We start from the raw sequence: 21767 nt of genomic DNA, 5'->3' as shown, positions 1-21767 counted from the left end.
TTCAAGAATTTGCCGACGACAACAGTATCATCAGTAGTAATCAGCACAGGTTTACAAAAGGACGTTCTTGTCAAACCAAACTATTAACATTTTACGAGGAGGTGAGCTGTGCGCTAGATAGGGGGGGGGGGGGGGGGGGGAGACCTGTGGATGTGGTGCATCTGGATTTTGCTAAGGCATTCGATACAGTTCCCCACAAACGCTTAATCTACAAACTAATGTCTGCAGGCATCAATCAAAAGGTTTGTTCTTGGATAGAAAACTGGTTACAGGGGCATGCCCAAAGGGTGTTGATAAATAACGCATTCTCAGACTGGTCTGGAGTGGTAAGTGGGGTCCCCCAAGGCTCAGTCATGGGACCAATTTTGCTCAGTTTATTCATAAATAAACATTGAGGACAGGATCATTAGCTCAAACTTAGTTTTTGCGGATGACAAAAATAGACAGGGCAATAACTTCTCATCAAGATATAGAAACCTTACAGAATGACCTGAAAAAAAAAAAAAATAGAGTGGGCAACTACATGGCAAATGTGGTTTAATGTGGAGAAATGTAAGGTATTCCACTTGGGAGACTAAAAACATGAAAGCGAAATACGCTTTAGGGGGGAATCAAGAATGGAGAAAGATCTGGGAGTCTTCGTAGAAAGACTAAGCAATAGCATGCAATGTCAAGCAGCAGCTGCCAAAGCCAGCAGAATATTAGCATGCATACGGAAGGGGATATACTCCAGAGATAAAGCTATATTTCTACCACTTTATAAAACCATGGTCCAGCCACATCTGGAGTACTCTGTCCAGTTCTGGTTGCCAATCCTCAGGAAATGATGTGTTGGAAATGGAGAGAGTGCAGAGAAGGGCAACTAAACTGATTAGGAGATTGGAGGGTCCGAATTATGAGGAGCGCTTGATTTATTCTCCCTGGAGAAGAGACGCCTGAGAGGGGACATGATAGCGATTTACAAATAACTCAATGGTGATCTCAGCATAGGAAAAAACAATTTAGTCTCAAGGAGTGTAAGAAGAGATGTGGCCACACAAGGAGATTAGAGGAGTGGCGGTTTAACCTTAAGCTAAGGGTTTTTTACTGTAAGGGCAATAAGATTGTGGAACTCTCTTCCACAAATGGGGGTAACTGCAGGGAATATTGCTACTTTTAAAAGACTCTTGGAGGTGCATCTCAAAGATCACAACATTCAGGGTTGAGAAATGAATATATATATATATATATATATATATATATATATATATAATCTCCACACACACCTACACAGGTTGAACTGGATGGACTGTTGTCTTTATTCAACTGCAACTACTATGAAACTATGTAATAATGCAAGTTTATGTCATAATCTGCTCTAGCGACCAGAGAATACTTTCGGGCTTAGCCCCAGTGACTTACTCTCTATTGTCACCTACTGGCAGGGCATAGTATTCCCTTCTGGTTTCTAGTGCAGGGGAGACCCTGACATGACCTCACTCACTACTCCATTGAAGTTTCCTAACTAGTAAGGTTGTCTTTATTCAACCTCAACTACTATGTAACTATGTCAGTGGAGTCAGTTGTGGGGGCCGCAATAGACTGACACGGGGGGGGGTGAACTGGGAAGGAGGGGAGCCCAGGGGTCAGACCATCCCAGGGAGGGGACCACGTCCACCCCAAAACCCTCCAGGGGTAGAGGGGGTACAGCTATTTACCACACCAGGAACAGCTTGGGCAACGCTCCGGACAGGACACCGCTCCATCATGATGTGGGTACTGACGGCCAGGAGAAAATGCTCCGACTCAGGCCAAAGCCAGTTTGTATGCGCCGTCACAAGACGTTTAGATTGCAGGCCAGCCCTTTCCAGTGGGGCTAAGTTGCGGCCGACCTGGCGAGGAGCTGCGGTCTGCCAACGCTCGCTGGCCGGACTCTAAGGATCTAGATTATCCAGTTCCTCACGCAGTCTGGCACTTGATTGCAGATTCTCACAGGAACAGAATACAAAAAAAAGGAAAAAAAAAATTGCCAGGACCAGAGATCTCAGCAAAGAACTAGGTCCTTACTCCTGACTAGGCAGAAAAAAAACTGAATACCTATAGCAGGAAGTGTTCGTATACCCCCAGGGACTGTCCCATAGGGGTGCTCAAGCTAGTTTCTCTGCCTAGTGTCCTACTCCTGTAGGGGGCAGCATAACCCTACAGTCATGAAGATAAAGCGCTGTGTCCGTCAATGAAGAAATACTCTATAGAGCTTTTAAATGTCAAAGATAAAACAGATTTCTGAAAAGTAACTTAAAGGGCATGAAAACCCCAAAAATGAACTTCTCTCTGGCCCCTTCAGCTCTGGTAAAGAAAAAGCATTGAAAGCATTTCATTATATCTGAGAGAATCTATCCTAGGGAAGCCCTGGGGTGAAAGCCCCGGAAATCACACCAGGAAAGTAAACCTTCCATTCCAAACATGGATCGCTCATCAGACAGCATCACACATGATCTAGTGTGATGGTGATCAGCGACACTCATTCAGGATAGAAAAAGTGGTAAGGAGACTTCCTAAGAAGAATTTAGTCACTAACGTACTGGCTGTGTGTGCGGCTGAACTCTAATCATCAAGTAGCCCTCACCTAGACCTAAGTTTTTGCTATAAAACTGCTACACGATCTGCTGCTATAAAACTAAAACAAAAGTCTTACCTCCAAAATGAGTCCAGTCAGCAGATTTGCTGGGTAAAGGCAACCTAAACAATAGAGTAGAATATATCAAGAACATTTTAAACAGTTTTTTTCAATAAATGAACAGAGCAGCAACCATAATCTTATGAGGCAAGCAGTACATGTAACATCAAAAGTGCATTATTTCTTTTCTCACAACCTTGCAGAGCATTGCACCCATGATCAGCAGATTGCAGGTGCAAAGTCAGGCTAATGCAGATACTCTGTACAGTTGTCTGCCCATACCTCCCGTAAGGGCAGACAGTTACTGAGGTGCAGGAAGAGTAATGAACTACAAAAAGGGAGCTCATCAGCACTCATCGTTCAAGCACAACTACAAGCAGTCTGCCATGGTGGAAGAGGAGACTTGTAAGTCATTCATTAATTCACAGATCTGTGTGAATGAATGAAGCAGCTAGGCAGACGGAGCCACACGTTTTTTTTTTTTTTCTAACAGTGGGTGCAGGGAGAAGATCCCCCCACCTGCTGTCACTTGAGGGGAATCTGGGAGTGAGGGGAGAGGTGTGCAGTAATAGGTTACACCCTAAATATGTGCAACAGGTTACTAAAAGGTGAACTTAGCCTTTAAAGTGGAACTCCAATCAAGGTTTCTTTGACAGTAGGCAAGGGTTAACAGAACCTCTACTGTGCTCTACCTCCCACTGAAGATACCCCATCACATCCAGTCCTGGTAACTGGTAGTGATTGAAACAGGAAGAAAAGATAAATTTTTCTAGCGAGATTACAGTTTGCAATAAAAACAAAGCAGGTTACATAAAATCTGGTTGTACGATCAAATGAGAAACATTGAAGCCACCATTGCTGACCTTTCCATTAGCGCTTCTAGCTGCCTGACTAATTTCTGAGCCTCTTTGAGTCACTAGACTAAAACAGATGAGTACATTTGACTTGACGTGCAATCTAGTAAATTAGCATAACAGCCAGGCAACTAGCATTTACAGATTTGTAGTCAACAGCAAGCCCCGTAATTTAATATAGAATGTGTCAATAACTACATATTGAGAGGAATTTATCAAAACTGGAGCAGCCAAAATCTGCAGCAGGTGTGCATGGCAACCTATCAGCTTCTATCTATAATTTTCTAAAAGCTTGACAGAAAAAGCTGAAGATAGAAGCGGATTGGGTTGCCCTTTGCAGCTGCTCCAGATATGGTCTGCTCCAGCTTCAAGGAGGCCAACAATAGATGAAGCGAATTTCTTTCCTGCAATCATGGGTTGTGTTGACTGGGGAATCCCTACCGCCAAGCCATTGTGTTCTCCTGGCGGTGCAGGTGAAGCCATACCCGCTGGAAGAGCACAGTGATTATTGCCGCTAACGATATTCACATGTAAAATCTAGCAGCCCGGTTGTACCAAAGTTGATCAATCAACTTGGGTACATTCAGCGTGACCATACATTGTTTGAATCTCCGCCGATTTCCGCTGAACCGGCCAAGACTCGAACAGTCTATAGCCGGCCTAAATTGTAAAAGGTACATCAAAACAAAGCAGCCGATGTCTATCCAATTAAGTGAGCCTGCTTACTATAGAAGCCATAGGCTTGGACATGCATTATACCATTTTCTTGTTTAATTTCCTTTAGATTTACTTTCAATTACGTAGTGCAAGCACCTGCCCGATTGCATAAAAATTGAAAGTGTTTTGGTTTGACCTCATATTATATGATTTTGGTAAATCTAAAAAGGAAAATTGTACAAGAAAAAAAAAAAAAAAAAAATGTGTATAATGTATGGCCAACCTCAATAACATTTGCTCATTTAAGATAAACTAAAAAAAAAAAAAAAAAAATCTAACTGCGTGACCAACTAAACTTTCCTGAGAAACTTAAAAGCTGCAAATGTTCATTTTTCATTCTGAAAACATTCTTTGCCTTGCTGGCATGCCGATTTGCTTTTTAAAGCCGACAGTGACTAAGAACAAGCATAAATCCATGCAAAATATATTTGGCATGGAAGAGAGAAAGGTTATAACTTCTTACTTTTTTTTTATTCTGTCAGATCTCTGAAAGATTTCCCCTTATTGCCTGTATGCGAGAAGGAGCCTAAGCGGGGGAAACGAGAACCTTGGGCCTAGAGGAAAAATACAAACTGATGCCCCTTTGATGGTAGGGACATACTTCTGTTGCCTAACAAAGCGTACCATGCAAAGGGTGCCATGGGGTCAGTGATTGGTGGACATAATGAAAAAAAGAGGAGTGCTCATAAATGACAGATTTTGACACTAAGCCACCTTTCAGTTTAAGGTTACTTTACAGTTCTCTAAATTCAGTTACATGACAGCTCAGAGCCATAAAGTAAGTTTGTGCTAGAAGGCTTTTCTCAGCAAACACTGTTCACAGGTCAGAAGAGAGAGAGAAGTCAGCTATAGATTACCTACAATGGATCACTGACTGCAGGCCCTGCTCTGATTGATGTGCCAACATCTTCCTATTACTGGCCTAGAGTTTAAATGCCAGTGCTTACTTGTTCAGCTCTTTGGTGTGGGCATCAGCTCCTAGCTGTATGAGCCGGTCGAGCACCTCCGCAGGAGAGACTGACGCGCCGTCCTCCTCCACTTCCTCGTTGCTCCCTTTGAATTTTTTGTACAGCTCTTCTGTCTTTTTGGAGATGAAAAGGCTTGCCGTTTTAGGCAGAGTCAGCTCAAAAAGGTGCTCATAAGGGGCAGGATTGAAGCAGGATCTGCAGTGGGCCTGAGATTTGCAAGGGCTGGGGGTAAGGATGTTTCTGTCACTGGGCAAAGAGTTCGTAGTCTGTGACTTCCCTGAGTTGTCATTCTCTGTGCCGTTTGGTGGCTCAATGGGAGTGAATGCCTGTTTAGAGACGTCCTGGGACCCGTGGCAATTGAGCTTGTCAGCAGCTTGGTTGTCACAGATCTGGGTCACATTGCAGGTGTAGTTTTTTTTTGGAGGGGCATGCTGGCTGTCGGTATGAAGATAGAAGGGGGAATCAAAGCCTCCACGACATACAACAGGCTCGCGTTCAGATGTTGTAATCTGACACAGTTCCTGGGATATAGCAGCTGGAGAAAAAAGAAAAAAAAAAATGGAATGAAAAATTCAGGGACTCCATGTCCTAATTAAATCATACATTTTAAAAGTGCCATTTAACTTAAAATATTCCTAAAAAGAAGAACCCTGGTCTATTAAAAAAAAAAAAAAAAAAAAACACTTCTCAAAATGTTTCTAATGTTTAGACCCCCCCAAAAAAAAAAAAAAAAACTGTCAGCGCTGTTAACAAGAAGTGAAACTTCTAGGCAATACATACCTGGGAGAATGGGTTGCTTCCTTGTGCCTACACTGCTTTACAGCAAACCTGTGCTTTGTCCACGAAGGGCAAGTCAAATGGATCCATCCCCCTATAATGCTCCCCTTCACAATAGTGCATATTTATCTCAATCGCTGATTACTTCAGTAATACTTCATTCAGCTGCCATGAGTGAAGAAAATATCAAGTAGATTTGCTTACAGGAGGACATGTGGCAATGCAAGTGCTTGATAACTGGCCTGCCACATGGCAGCAGAGTCTTCAGACATGTGTAAGCTCAGACTGAAGCAAAGCTTGTATAGAGAGCGGTGAGAGAGGGCAAAGCACAGGTTCACTTTAAGATCAATTCAAATAACTTATACCCAAGTTAGGTCTGTTCCTACCCACAAGATTGTATCATGAGTGACACACAACACAAGAAGGAAAGTCAATAGCTCCTTATTCAGATGGACACCCACAAAATAGATATATACTGTAGATTTTTTTTTACATAAACACACTGAAAAGATACGGTACTCTGAATACCTTTTCTTCAGGTTTTTTTTTTTTTTTTTTTAATTAATTGAGTTATATTATTGGGTGTCCAGCCTGAATGGAAATAGTGTTTAGAGTTCTTCTCTGAGAAGGTTATTCACGAGGAGAAAAAAAACAAAAAAAAAAACAAAAAAACAAAATGTTTCTCCAGTGCACAAAGTAAAATACAGGTGTAAACCGTGACAGCCCCCTTCCCCTCCACCACCGTCCAGTTTGTGAGAAACTCTGATCACCAACCGTGGTGCCAGCTTGGCATTTTGAGTTACCTTTGCGGTCCTACAAACCTACCTTTTTGCTTTGTTCCTGCAGATGGAGAAAATTAAGCAAAGACAAAAAGAGAAAAGCACCACTACCTAAGTGTAGCACTTATTAAAAACATCTATGAAATGAAAAACAAATATCAACTCACATTTGAAGGGTATTAAAAAGTATTAAGGATTGCTCTCAAAATATTGCAGCTTGGCAGCGCGCTTATCTGTGATGGCTTTTTTTAGGCTCCGTTCACATCTAGGTGTTGCTATTTTTACAGGCATTTTTGCAGCGTTTTTATGCAAGCATTTTGAGTTGACAAGTGACCAAAGAAAAACAGTAAAATGCCAGTAATCTGCCAAAAAAAGAAGCTCATGTACTTTGAGTGACAGGCGTTTTAAGGTCACAGAACGCTCAGATGTGAACAGGGGCCAAAAAATAAAATTAAATGGGATTTTTCTTGTTGGGCGTTTTTAAAACTGAGGCTTCGAGCAGAAAATTGCTAAAAAACGCCTAGATGTGAACAGAGCCTTAGAGGTTCTCTTGCGAAAGGTTATACTCATTATGTCTTCACTAGAAAAGCCTTATCTCCTTTTTTCTTCAAGGCTTACACTGAACTTCTAATTGCTTATTGTCTTATCTTGTTCCAATACAATATTTCTTTTGTATATTAAGGGTAGTTTCACACTGCTGTAGCAAAATCGCGGTAAAAAAAACATGAGTTTTGCTGCGATTTCGCGGTGCGTTTCTGGGTTGCCCGCACCTGTGAAAAATGGACATGTGACTAAAATAAAACACACAAAAATCGCTTTGCATTTTTACTACTATTTTGTCACGCTTTCTAATCATTTCAATGGGAAGCTTGTGTTTTTGGTGCAGGTTTTAAACCGGTGTAACGTGAGAATTACCTACCCCGTGAGAAAAACCTACCCTCGTCACTTCCGGCCAGGAACAGCTGAGCAGCGCAGCAGTGCGCATTCTCACAGCCCCAGATACCTGATGTAACAGCTGAGGACCCGACTAGTGCGCATGCGCACTAGTAGGAAATTATCACGGTGTCCGTGAAAAAAACCTACCCACGCCACGCTTACATTAAAACATCTCGGCTGCAATACGAGTCAACTCCGCTATTGTCCCTGTCACTTCCCTCATCTCGGCTAGTAAATATAAAAGCGGCTGGCGGCTCCGTGATTTATCTTTTCATACACCCGCCGCCGCTTTTATATTTACTATCCGAGATGAGGGAAGTGACAGGGACAATAGCGGAGTTGACTCGTATTGCAGCCGAGATGTTTTAATGTAAACGCCGCATTACAAACAGTGCCGTGCAACCGGAAGTGACGAGGGTAGGTTTTTCTCACGGGTAGGTAATTCTCACGGAACACCGGCACCAAAGATGCAGCATGCGGGACTTTTCAAAACGCACTCAACCAGTAATGCAGTGGTTTGAAAAGTCCCATAGGGGTTAAAAGGGAAACATTTTTCTTGCAAGGAAACAAAAAAAAAAAAAAACGCAGGGAAAAAAAAAAAAAAAAATGGATCAGTATGAAAGGGCCCTTAAGAATTGTGTTATTTACTACATGTAATGAATCAATGTCTCCAGCAGGTGGCAACTTTCCAGGTGGTCAAACAGCACGCAAGCCCCTCAAGAGTTGATGCGATGTAAGGTGCTTGAAACCAGGAAGTAAACCAGGGAAACACCAGGAAGAGCCAACAGAAGCAGCAGACTATATATCACATGGATGAGAACCACTGGATAAGCAGTGTTTTTATATGGACTTTTTTGCAAGGACTAAAAAAAAAAAAGTCTCTTTATGACCTTCATCATTACATGCCTATTGTTATTTTTGCCAGTTGCACTAGTGGCCCCCCTTTTTGGCAGCTGGGTACATTTCAGGTTTTAATGCCCTTTATAAATCCTTTTTAGTTACTGAAGAAAAGTAAGATAGATTGCAGCATCAGGTTTATTTCAATTATAAATAAAAAAGGGGAAGAAGGTATGAAAAAAAAAAAAAAAAACAAACACACCATATCTGGCGAGGGTTGTTCTAACCTCAGATATTTTTTTCCTATAATATGTATAGTAAAGTGAAGTGAACCTCTACTTCCTTTGTACAGACAGGGTTCCTGACAGGCCCACCAGCTGCGCTACTTACCTACTGGCTCTAGGGGAGTGATAACCTTGTCAGGGCCATAATCTTCTTAAAGGGACAGTTTCCAATGGGGAGATACCATTGTTTGAATGGCCCTAGAGAGCCTTTTGCTGCCTCCAATTAACACAGCCATATGTTCTAGGGACTGTGGTGTGCTGGTGATGGTTAGCACAGTGGAACATTAACATTAAGCTGGATACACACTATACAACTTTTGTTGTTCGATTTCCTTTAGATTTACCTTTTCTATGTAGTGCAAGGGTCTGCGTGATTGCATACAAATTGAAAGTGTTTAGGTTTGACCTCATATTATATGGTTTGGTAAATCAAAAAGGAAAAGGTCTACAGAAAATTGTACAGTGTGTATCCAGCTTTAGAGATATATGAATGCTACAAAAGAAGAAACACTAACTTCCCTTTTATGAGCTGCTGAAATCATTGTTTTTCTTTCTGCACGGACTACCGACCTATTATATTTATAAAGTGAGGTTTCATGTTTAATCAAATTTTTTCAGCAAAATCATTGTATGATATATGGTTATTTACTTTTTTTTTTTGAGAACTGCACTTTTATACATTCATTGTAAGGGATTTGGCATATTGTCCTCCGCTGAGCCCGCATATCTTTCCCACTAATGCAACCCCATGCCTTTGAACGGAGAGTTGGTAACAAGCTGAAATGCCCCTCTCTTTAGTCCTGAGGATGTGGCACCCAATGGTAGCCAAGAAAAATGGCAATTTTCTATTTGTCTGACCACAGAACAATTTTCCACTTTACAATAGAAAATTTTAAATAATCTTTTTGCCCAGAGAAGACAGCAGCGTTTGTGGATCATGTTAAAATATGGCTTCTTTCCATGATAGAGCTTTCACTTAAATTTTTGAATGGCACGGCGAACTGTGATTTTTGGAAGTATTTCTGAGCCTATGCAGTGATGTCCATCACAGAATCAAGCTGGATTTTAATGTAGTGCTTTAGGGGCTGAAGATCACGGGCTTCCAATATGGTGTTCTTTCGACCATGTCCCTTGCGCACAGAGATTTCTCCACATGCTCAGAATCTATTATTATGTACCGTAGATCAGCATCAACAGGGGTGCTGCAGCATCCTGGTTGAGGAAAGGCTGTCAGATCTGACTCAGCTAAGGCTTCGCTTAACTGTACATCTCCAATCTCCACAGCAGGAGCTTAGGTGGGACAGTGAAGTGCAAGCAGTGGGAGGGGGAGGTGGGTTCTTAAGTCCTGAGCTCTCTGCGTATGTATAAAAGGTATACATGCATGAATGAATGAATGCACGCGTGCGTGTATATGTACACCTTTTTGGGAATCCTTAATAGCGGCAAGGACTGCCCACTAAAACGCGATCCATGCTTGGATCACTTTTCAGAGGCATTTGTCAGGTGGTGAAGAGTCGATAGGTCACCTGCTCACTGCTGGTTTTACCCCATAAATGCAGAATCACTGTGCCAGAACCGCGTGCAATACACACGGTTGCAAGGCATTAGCAGCTCAGCCCCATTTACCTGGTGGTATATTCTCAGCCATGCCAAAAGCATGTGTACAACCCACTGCAGCTAAAGAGGGAGCAGTTGGGGATAGAAAATAAACGCTCAACTGTGTGGTTTTACTGTCCCCCATCGCCACATATGAATGAGCCATTGGTTCTCATCTGTGCGGCTGCATGCAGGGCAGCCTATTCATTTCATTTAGCTTCCCTACCCGCAGAAAATGTACTGGAATGTACTGGTTTTGCCAATGCATCGGAGTACCGTTAACCACTTTTGGACAGGAAGATTTTCTCCCTTAATGACCAGGTCATATTTTGCAATTTGGCACTGCGTTACTTTAATGGACAATTGCGCAGTCGTGCGATGCTGTACCCCAATAAATAAACATCCTTTTTTTCCCCACAAATAGAGCTTTCTTTTGGTGGTATTTGATCACCTGTGCGATTTTTATAAAAAAAGAAGAGCGACCATTCTGAAAAATAAATATATATATTTTTTTTTTTTTCCACTTTCTGCTATATAACATTTTTGCAATTTTACGTTAAACATTATTCTGAATTTGTCCGACAATATTTAGACAGCTTTTCACAGATGAACCTCTGTCCATCTTTACTTCTGAGACACTAACTCTTCAAGATGCTCTTTTTATACCCAACTATGTTACTGATCTGCCGCCAATTAACCTAATTAGTTGCAAACTGTTCTTCCAGCTCTTCGTTAGAGCCACTTTGCCAGCTTTCTGTTGCCCTGTCTCAACTGTTTTGAGACATGTTGCTGCCATCAATTTCAAAATTACCATTTTTTTCTTAAAACAGTTATTTTTTTCAGTTTAAACATTTAATCTGTTTTCTATTGTGAATAAAAACTGGATTTGACTTACCATAAAATAATTTTCTCTTAAGTTCATGGACGGACGCAGTCCTCTGATCCGTATCAGCAGGGTTATACTGCCCCCTACAGGAGTAGGACACTAGGCAGAAAAGAAGTTCTGGCTACGCCTATGGGCAGTCTCGCAGGGTACACCCTCTCTCTTTCTGCATAGGATGTCATTTTTGTATCAAAGCAGTGTCAGAAAAAGTAACAACAACACAACTCAAAAGAGGGGCGGGTACTGCGTCCGTCAATGAACCTAAGAGAAAAGGATTTTACGGTAAGTAAAAAAAAAAAAACAGTTCTCTATCGTTCATTGATGGACACAGTCCTCTGATCCATATCAGTAGGGACATCCGAAAGCAGTGCCATAAAACGAGGGGTGGGAACAGCAGAAAAAGAACAAGTCCCCAAAGCTAAATATAGCCAACCAGGCAACACAGTACTCATCAGAACAAAAGATGAGGCCCACCTGAAACAAAAGAGTAAAACACCCTCAAGGAAGGCCAAAAGCCCTCCAGACAGCAAAATTTTGCGGCCAAAAGAGGCATCTGCAGATGCCAGCACATCCACCTTATAAAATTTGGTAAAGGTGTGAACAGACGACCAGGCAGCCGTCTTGCAACCCGAAGCAGACGCCTGTATGGCGAAAAGCCCAGGAAGCACTAGGCGCCCGAGTAGAAGGCGCCAAAACAGGGAAAGGTAAGATCTGACTCAATTGAATAAGCCTGCACCACCGTCTGTCCAATCCATCTGGAAACAGTCACAGCAGACGCAGGCAGCACTGTACTAGGGCCATCCGTGAGTACAGAGAGCGAACCTGACTCACGAAAAGACTCAGTAGTCGCGAAGTACACCTTGAGTGACCAAACTAAATCCAGAGTACGCAATGTACATTCTTTTAGGATGTTTGGGCTTAAGACACAGATGGTAAATACAATGTCCTCGTTCAAGTGAACACTAGAAGCCACCTTCGAAGGAAAGTACGGATCCAAAGTACCACTTGTCTCCATGAACATATAGGGAGAACGACAGGACAATGTCGCCAGTGCCGACACCCGGCGTGCAGAGTGACAGCAACAAGGAGGCCACCTTCTGTACTAAGGTAAGCAGGGTATACCCCCGAGTACTTGCAAAAGGAGGTTCTTGAATAACCAACTGCACCAAATCAAGGTCAACAGTTGGAGACGGAGGTCGTACCGGAAGTACCAAAGTAACGCCACCCCCTGGAAAAAGTTACGCACCACGGAACGGGCAGCCAACAGCCTTTGGAAGAAAATTGCCAAAGCCGGAAAACCTGACCCTTGATAGTACTCAAGGCCAACTTTTGATCAACTCCCCATTGAAGGAAAGCCAAGATCCGGGCCACAGAGCAAGAGCGAGGGGGAGCCCAAAGAGACTCGCACCACGCAATATACGACTTTCTTGTACGATGAAAAATCATCCTAGAAGTCGCTTTCCACGCTTTAAGAAGTCTTGGCAGCAACTTGAGAGGAGGAAAGGCAGACAGCAGCACTGACCTTGGCCCATCCCTGATCGCTCACACACGACAATGCCAGCGTCATTCTTGCGCAGGTGACCATGCTTAACTTCTCAGCATCATTCATGTTGAACTTCGCATCAGTTCTCGCCTAAGACAGAACCCATGGTGCCACCAGTGCACCCGCCAGAGGGTCCCAGGAGCGGGCCACAACCTCTGCACTATCCTGCAGATGCGACGCGGACAGATCCACGGCGTGAGTGCCCCAACAAAGGCACAACTGCTGGAACACCTCCAGGTGAAGGGACCATTTCCCTGCATCCAAGCGGAGGAAGGATTCCAGATCAAGGCTCCCTGGTCACCCGGCTCAGGCAGAACCGAACGTCCAGAGAATTTGGATTCCAGTCCCATTTGAGAAGGATTGGCTTCTGGGGGGATCCTTGACCGAAAGGGATCGGCTCGAAAGATGGCACCATCAGTCCCAGCACTTGCTGAAGGGACAACCCTGTGCTGGACAGTAACAGTTGACAGTATCTGAAGTCAGGCCCAGATAGTCCAGTCTCATGGAAGGGACCAGGGATGACTTCTGAAGGTTCAGAACCCACCCGAACTCCTCCAGAGTTCACATGGTGACTTCCAAATTTGTCGTCAGCACCATAGGGGACTCCACACGGAGAAGCAAGTCGGCCAGGAACCAATATACCCCACTGCCGCAACAGCGCCAGGACCGGAGCCAACACCGATGTGAAGACCTGAGGAACAGAAGCGAGACCAAGGGGTATCGCCACACACCGATAGAGACCCACGGCAAAAACAGAGAACCCGTTGGTGCGGGAAGTGAAGGTAGGCATCCTTGATGTCTATGGAAGCCAGAAATCCCCCTGATGTAGGGAAACCACCATCGTGCGAACAGATACCATCTTGAATTTTTTGATCGGCATGGAACCATCAAGGGGCAGTAGGTCCAGCCTTGTTGAACCAGATCCTGAACTGCCCATAGAGCGCCTGCAAGCAATCCGGGGACAGCCGTACATTGGAAGGGAAAACCTTACCGGAAAAAGCAGATCGAAACTCGATCTTGCAACTGGACCGCATGACCTCCTGAACCCAGCTGCCTGGGATATGGGCAAGCCGCAGGTCCGAGAACCGGCAAAGACGTCCCCCTAACCCATGTATTGGTGAGGACGCACCTTCAGGCAGAGTAGGCCTTGTCCGCAGGTCTGGAAAAAAAATGATCTCATGTTCGCCAGACTAGGGCGTTTGGAACCACCCGAGGAAGTCTCGAAGGACTTCGTCCCTCGGGGACAGTCGATGTGGCGAAAAAACTGTTTGTGAGCCGAAAGGGAGGGACCACGTCCGCGATGAAGGCCCTTACCCTTGTCAGCCTGTGGAAGAAAAGCACTCTTTCCCCCGTGAGACCCTTATATAAAGTCATCCAGGGCAGTGCCAAACAGACGATCCCCCAGAAAAGGGAGATCCGGCAAGGCCTTCGTAGAAGTTTGATCTGCAGACCAACACTTCAGCCAAGTAAACGCCGGATAACCACCGCCGAAAAGCGACAGGTGACCCAATAAAAGGAGCCATGTCCGGCGAGGCATCGCAAACAATTGCAGCCCCTGCGCCAGCTGGTCCAACAGCTCTCCCAGGGCAGGAGGGACTTGCTCCTCACCAAGTCACGGCGTGGGAACTCCGCCCATCAGGCAGAGTCTGCGTGGCAAGGGCAATCACAAACACTGTTCCCAGTGCAGACCCCACCAGGGAGTACAGATCGCGGGCCATAGCCCGTGCCATCCTATCCCCAAGGTCCTTAAAAAGGACAGGGATTCCTCCACCGGAACAGTAGTCTCATGCAGCCTAGAGACCGTATAGGTCCACATTAGGTGGTACAGCCCACTTTAACAAAGACTCTTCAAAAGGGCAAGGTCTAGCAGCCGCTTAGACACCCCAGGGGAACGTCGCAGACAGTCCCATCCTTCATGAGCATGCTAGCAAATTAAGCTGCTCCAGATGGCATGTGAATGCCAGATGTAACCTGCGCCCCATGTGCAGCCGCCGCTGCGTCCTCCAATTGCAGGGTGTCACGCACCGAAACAACCAGTGCATCCACCAGCTCCTGTATAATGCGCAGCAGGGGAGGTAGAAATGTCATCCTCAGTATCTGTGGAGACAGGGCACGAGGTAACACACCCGGCAGGGAGGCCCAGGTTTGCGGCGGCTGAGTCAGACTCAGTTTGAGACATCAGATGAGGCAAGGGCAGGCGAAGAAATGTTTCAGTGCACCTCACTCTCTCAAGGCCACCTCCAACCGGGACCCAAAGGCTTCAAGAACTGCCAAAAATGCATTGGACAGTGGAGATCCGGAAAGGCCCTGCGGCCTCCCTGAGGGGGGTCAGGTGGGTACACATGGTCTGCAGGGTCCATACTGAACCAGAAGAACCCGCCAGCAAAATTTGCAAAAAAAAAAAAAAAAAGTCCTACCGCGCTACAGCACCCTCCAAAAGGCAAGGGAAAGCCTTTAGACCCCCAACAGAGAGAGAGACCCCAGAACCCACTGTCCCCAATATGCATTCCCAGGGCTGCACGTGTAACAAGCAAGGGAGTGAGCAAATTAAACTGCCCAGGGTGGAGGGAGGCCCTGTCCTTGTGGTCCTCAGAAAGGAGTCTCTGCCCCGATCCACTCCCGGGCCTTCCTTTGTGGACCATATACATGAATGGATTACACACACATGTAAGTTACTTGCTTGCCTGTTTAAAGTCCTTTTTGGATACATTGTGTGTTTTTTTACTTTTTGTTATAATTACGTTATTTTATGTGTTATACACACACAGATATTTGCTATAAGAATTGTGGACCAATATATGTACCCCCTGAAGAAGGCTTATATCAAGTTGAAACGTGTTGGGGTTTATTGGGGATCCAACATTTCTATATCTCAATCTGCATTCCACAGTGTGTGGTATCCATCATACATTCCATGTTTATTGATGTATTAAGGGTTTTTTAACCTACACACTTCTATTAGTGTTTTCCATTAATCGGTATATCTGGTGATTTGGTGTATTACTTTTTTTGATACAGAAGTCTTTTATGCAACAATTGTATGAATAAAGTTTGATATATTTTTTATATATATCTTTTGCTTCACATTTCTTTACCAAAGCACCACAACATCCCCCCTCCCCCTCTGGATGATCCTTTGGGTGGTGTCTCCAGGTTTTTTTCCATATTGATTGGGATGGATGCCAAAATACTATTATTTATATACGAGTGTAACTGAGCAAATCAGACTTATTATTAGACGCAAAGCTCACCTTCTTCTGTATTATTGTGGTCAGCAGCCAGCACTCCTATAACTTCAGATAACTCACTTAGAGACACGGTCTTTACAACTTTGGGAGAGTCTTCTGCAGGTATAAAAAGTACAGCATATAAACACAACTTCAGCTGTCAATTGTTTCAGCAGAAAAAAAAAAAATGAATGCCCTGTTGACATATGAACACACATTGTCACAACCAGTTCTCAACTTGCCACAGGTGCTTATTTAATGTAAAGCAAGTCTCTCAAGTGCCAGGAAAGAAGCGCAGAAATTGAAAATCAATTTTTTTTAAACATTTCTTAATGCTGTATAAAATTACTTATTTTGTCATCACTTCTAAGGCTGAAAAGAACAGATACATGACCTTTTAAATTAGACCTAAAATAAGTGATGTTAAGAGTTTTTTAGCCAGAGTTTCACTCTCATGCAAAATACTTATTCTTGGACACTGGCCCTTGCAGGCTAGTATAGCCTCTAGTCTTATCTGGTAGGGAGAAGCCTAGCAATAATTCCCCTTGCAAAATTTCCCCTGGGGTCAGTTGCTTGCAGTTTGCTCAGATTCCCTCCACTTATCTAGGATTTCAACCCCGTCTGGGACACCTCTCTTGCTCCTTTGAGTCCAGGAAGGAGTTTTCTACAGCTATTACCAGTAGCCGACACCAGCTTTCTGGTGTCCTTCCCAGTTTGGACCGCCTAGGTAACAAACGGAAAACGATGTCAATCCCCTCCTCACAGAAGAGTAACTTAGTGAGGACACTGAGCCATCTTCCTATAAAAAAAAGGAACCTGCCTCTGAGGCTTAGCCTGGATTTGTCTCAGACTCAAAGGGGGTTTGTTGGTTTCCTAGCAGGTGGTTTTGACCATCTTGAAGTTGCTGCTCCTGGAACCACTAGCTCAAAAAGGTCATCAGTTTGTGAGCCCACATTAATGGCCGCAATCTGTTTATCCTTACTTACAGGAAGTGTTGTATGTGGATTGGGCTCACCCTGAGAAGTAGTTTTTCCCCCCAACAAAGCAGTTTGCTCAACAATACCCTATGGAAAAAGTTTATGAAAAAGTGGAACATGCTGGCTGTGGATCAACAAGACCCTAAAAGGCCCCTGTGGATGAAGTGCTGTTTTTAAGAATGCTACAAATAAGCCCATGGAAGGCTTACATGCCCTGTTAAAGGCGTCCTTGCAACCAGCAGTTGCAGCTGTGGAAGCGTGTCAGTCCCTCAAAGTGTGCGCTAGATGGATGCTAAAAGACAAGGATTCTGATTTGTGGGCAAGAATGCTCTCCTTAAGCTCAAACTAAAATGAGTGGTTTAGAAGTCTACTCCCCGCCCCCCTTCTACGTCCAAGCAGCTTTCCTTTTGTATGTTACAAACCTCCAGTTCTAAGTCTAAACCCAATACCCAAACTCTTAAAAACCTTGGACTTCTAAACCCACAAAGCCAGATGAAGAGTCGTCCTCCCAATGAAGGGACACCCACTCCCTTGGGAGGCGGTGATTGCTGGCATCTGGCTTGGGGGGGGGGTAAATGGATTTGCAGCATTGTGACTCGGGGTAACAAGCTGGAATTTGAGCCTTCCCCTTCCACATTTTATGCTCTCAAATCGGTTGATACCACAGAGAAAAAAAAAAAAAAAAAAAAAAAAAAAGAAAAAAGAGAAGAGCAATCTTTTTAGGCACTGTGCCCAAGGAGTAATCTCTCCAGTTCTGAAGGAAGAAAAAAAAGTTTCACAGTTTCTATTTAAACCTTTTAATGGTCCCCAAGCCAAATGGCAACAATCGCCCAATTCTAGATCTCAAGCTTCTTTGAGTGCAAAAGTTCCTGGTGGAGTCTGTAAGGTCAATGGGGGCATTCCTAAAAACAGGGATTTTTTAATAGCTTCAGTAAATTTAAAGAGATGCATTATCTGCATATCCCTATTTACTCACTGCCCCAGCGGTTACCGGTGAAGAACAGACACTTTCAGTTTGTTGCTCTGCTGTTCAGCTTCTCCCCGGCCTGCAGGCTGTTCAAGGTTCGAATCTTGGATCTCCTGCTTTCTCAGGGTATCCCCGTTGTAGATACCCTTGACTACCTGTACACCTGGCAACCACCTGACCCTCTAACTAGCCTTTGCAGCAACGAGCACATGGAAGGGCGACAGGTCAAAAAAACAAACGTTTCCAGCTCACTTACCAGCCAGCAACAAACCAAATTGACCTGGTCTAACAGTTCACATTAAAAACAATGGGTTTAGTTTGCACACATTTGAAAATGTGCAAACTAAGCGAACTGGGGAATTTTTGTATATTAACCTAGACTACCTCCTGCTTTGGGAGCGATCTGTTCTACTTTTTGATGTGCAGCAGATGGTGCAACTTCTGGAAAAGTGGAGTTCTATCCTGAATTTCCAAAATTTCATCTTGGCCTTAACATAACAGCTGAAACATTTGGATCTGCTCTTGGACAGTCAAAATCGATCCTACCCTTGGACCCCTGGTCTGTCATTGCGTGTCCTTGCCACAACCCTCCATCTGCTTGTGCATGAAGGTTCTAAAGAAGATGGTTGCTTCTTTTGAGGCAGTACAATTTCCCAGTTTCATTCCAAGGCCCTTCAAGTAAACATCTTGTCAGCATGGGACAAGGAGCAGTCTCTGGGATTTCTGATGTGCCTGTACCCCAATCGATTTGTGGATCTCCAAAGTAACAGAAGGAACAATTTGCCCACCTCCAACATGGACAGTCCTACCTAAACTGATGGATGATCAGCTTGGGCAGAGTCCTAGGAAACCTTCAGTGCAAGGCACTTGGCAGTTGAAGTAGCGAATATTGCCTATCAACATTATGGAATTGAAGGCAATTTGACTATCTCTTCTGCATTGGTCATTGCAAATTAGGTGCCTGCCAATGTAAATCCAGTCAGGCTGCTTTTTTTTTTTTTTTTTTTTTTTCGCCAGTGCCCAATCACCTGAAGGCGACAGCTTAACCCTATAATATACATGCCTTGTGTTCTGTGAGGTTTTCCAAAAAAGCAATCTAAAAGTAAAATTCCTCATTTTTTCCTCCTTTTGGATGTCCTTTCACATGCTTTTATTACATAGGAACTTAGACACAGGTCCTTAAAAAAAAAAAAAACCCATCTTTTTTCCTGCAGTAAGACATGGAAATTTGAATGCATTACAAATGAATTTCAATTAGAAATCCTATTTTTTCCTGTGGCTGGTTCACAACTAAGTGCTGTAGTTTGGAAAAGTTTCAGGGAAGCGACAATGTCGCATTTACATTTACTAAAGTGTTTTACCACTTGCGCTACAAGACTCATGCAGGTGAGAGTAGGCCCTAAAGAACATAAAAGTCTCTGAATCTCTGTCAAGTTTTAATTTTATAACCTGTCCCTGTCGGCATTAGGGGAATCACTGCAATGGGTAAATAGCTGGAATTTTACTATAAAGTGGTTGTAAAATGGCAGGCCTCAGGCGAAACACAGATGGTTACAATTTACGTAGGAAGATTTGTTTCATTTGCAGCCCTTTTTCCTCTACAGCCGTTCAAAGTACACAGATCAAAGGCCATATCTCAACTCCTGAAAGCAGGGGGCAAGGATCTGTTGTCACACACTGCACAGAATAGAACAGGAAGCAGAGTGTAGACAGAGATCTGAGTGAAGGAAAGAAACAAACACCCCCCTTTACACAGTCCCAAAGGCTTAACATGCAGTTGAAGTTGTCACACACCGCCTGCATGCTGTAGAGAGGGCCGGGCTGCCTCCTTGGATTGTCTGAGGTCAGAAGAGACTCATGCAGATAGAGAGAAGAGCGCAGACAAATCATACTAGATGCTTTAGATTAGGACAACTCCACACTATAGAAGGAAAATAAAAACTGTTCATTTTTCATTTCAGAAGTTCAAAACCACTTTAAATGTCAGAGTAATGACTGAAGGAAACACTGAAAGAAGCCCACTGATTTGTTCTTGATTCATAGCTGCTCAGCAATGACATGGTGAAAAGTCGTGGCCAAAAAAAAAAAAACTCTTTTTTTTTGTTTTACATTTTTCCAAACGTATGACTGTTACAGCTAGGATCCCCAAAAGTAGAGTTTTCGGGAAACAGTGGTTCAGTTTTAGACCTCATGCACACAGGGCGTTTAAAAAAAAAACCAGCGCTGCTGCCAGGAAAAAGCAGCTGTAAATACGTGTTTTTAGCCACATTTTGACTAGCGTTAATGTGCGTTTTTACAGTAAAAAAAAAACACTCCCTGTAATGTAAAAACATCTGAAAACAAAACAAAAAAAGCGGCTAAATGCTTGTTACAGCATTTAGCAGTTTTTTTGGCGTGGTTTGTACAGCTCAACAGCCTGTGCTCCTGGACGCACAGGCTGTCTTTTTCTACTGCCCCTAAACGTTTATGCCTCCAAACGCCTTTGAATGTTTGTGTGCATGGACACATAGGCTAACATGCAAACTACAATGCAAAACACTGCTTAGCAGTCTGCAAACAATAGATGGCAATTTACAGAGAAAAGTTTTTCAGTGGGTAAATAAAATTAAAGTTACATTAGAACATTTATCAGTGAATTTAAGAGAAAATCACCTAGTACAGGGCTTGACAAATTTGCTTTGAAACTAGGAGCCAGCTTTTTTTTTTTAACAAAAGCTTATGGGTAGAACATGTACCATGTTCCCGAAGGTGAACTTCTCTTTCAACCCGGTCACAGCCAGAGCGGTTTGAGTTTTTTGCACACGTTTAGAAAATAATTTTAGGCCTGAAGGTTACATTATAACCCCCAAACATATATTTTCTGAAATCAGACACCCTAGAGAACAAAATAGCGGTAGTACCAACTTTTTTTGTCACATATTACTGAAAGGACTAGGAAACAAAATTTCAGTAAAAAACACATAAAAATTTATTTTAGCTTAAAAATAAAAGCTAAGGTTGCACCAAGTAAATAGATACCCGGCATGTTAAACCTCTTGAACAGGTCAGTACCCTATATTTTCCATAAGTGACACTTTAAAAAGACCCCTATAAGTCGTTATCAGTTTATCGTTCTGTGTTGCTGTCATTCTGGCGTGGGCGGTGATATGCAACGTGTATCGCAATCAACGTTTTCAGGCGTAGGCACCCTGGCGCATGCATTTAAGTTTGTACGTGGGTGCATATATGTGGGGGTGCCTCAATTTTTTTTTTGGGGAGTGGGTTAGGGATAATGCGGTGGAGTTTTTTTGCGCTTAGGTTTGACTTAAATTTTTTATAACAACAAAAAAATATCATCATCTTGCACATCGCACTGCATTAAAAATTCTTTCCTTGCCTTAATTACTGGGGAATCGGTCAACGGGGACCTGGAAATACACCACACGTCCCTTCCAGGTCAACAACTATAAGGGAAGGAGAGCGGATGTGTGTCCATTCTCCTCCCCCCGGTACGCAGACAGGCAAGCGAAGCCCTGTATACGGGGTGTGGGGTTAGCGCATTCAGGCAGCAGCCCAGTCGCCAGGTCAAAACTTCTGGTCCCCATGGTAACCTGGCGCCTGGGGTTTGTCAAGCCCTGACCTGAAAGAATAAAATAAAAATAAAATAACTTCCGTACAGAAGGCGGTAGTGTAAAAACTTGCAGCTTACCAGAGCCCTTTTCACCCTGGATGGCATGCTGATTAAGCTTGCACTGATCAGAGCCTTCATTCTACAAGATGGAGACAG

At 43.6% G+C, this 21767-nt stretch overlaps 1 protein-coding gene across 1 annotated transcript in view; it reads right to left on the bottom strand.

The window, feature by feature from the left end:
- Nucleotides 1-21767, bottom strand: part of TSC1 (TSC complex subunit 1) — a 110847-nt gene that overhangs the window by 35833 nt on the left and 53247 nt on the right. Inside the window, exons 12-15 of the mRNA XM_082262530.1 lie at nucleotides 21690-21750; nucleotides 16082-16174; nucleotides 5175-5730; nucleotides 2675-2718 (exon numbers count right to left, since the gene is read on the bottom strand). Coding sequence (XP_082118656.1) covers nucleotides 2675-2718; nucleotides 5175-5730; nucleotides 16082-16174; nucleotides 21690-21750 — 754 coding nt within the window. The remainder of the gene's footprint in view (nucleotides 1-2674; nucleotides 2719-5174; nucleotides 5731-16081; nucleotides 16175-21689; nucleotides 21751-21767) is intronic.

The sequence above is a fragment of the Pelophylax lessonae genome, assembly GCF_965119305.1.
Source record: "Pelophylax lessonae genome assembly, chromosome: 7".
In the NCBI taxonomy this organism is placed as follows: domain Eukaryota; kingdom Metazoa; phylum Chordata; class Amphibia; order Anura; family Ranidae; genus Pelophylax; species Pelophylax lessonae.
This window is presented reverse-complemented; position numbering and strand designations above follow the sequence as displayed.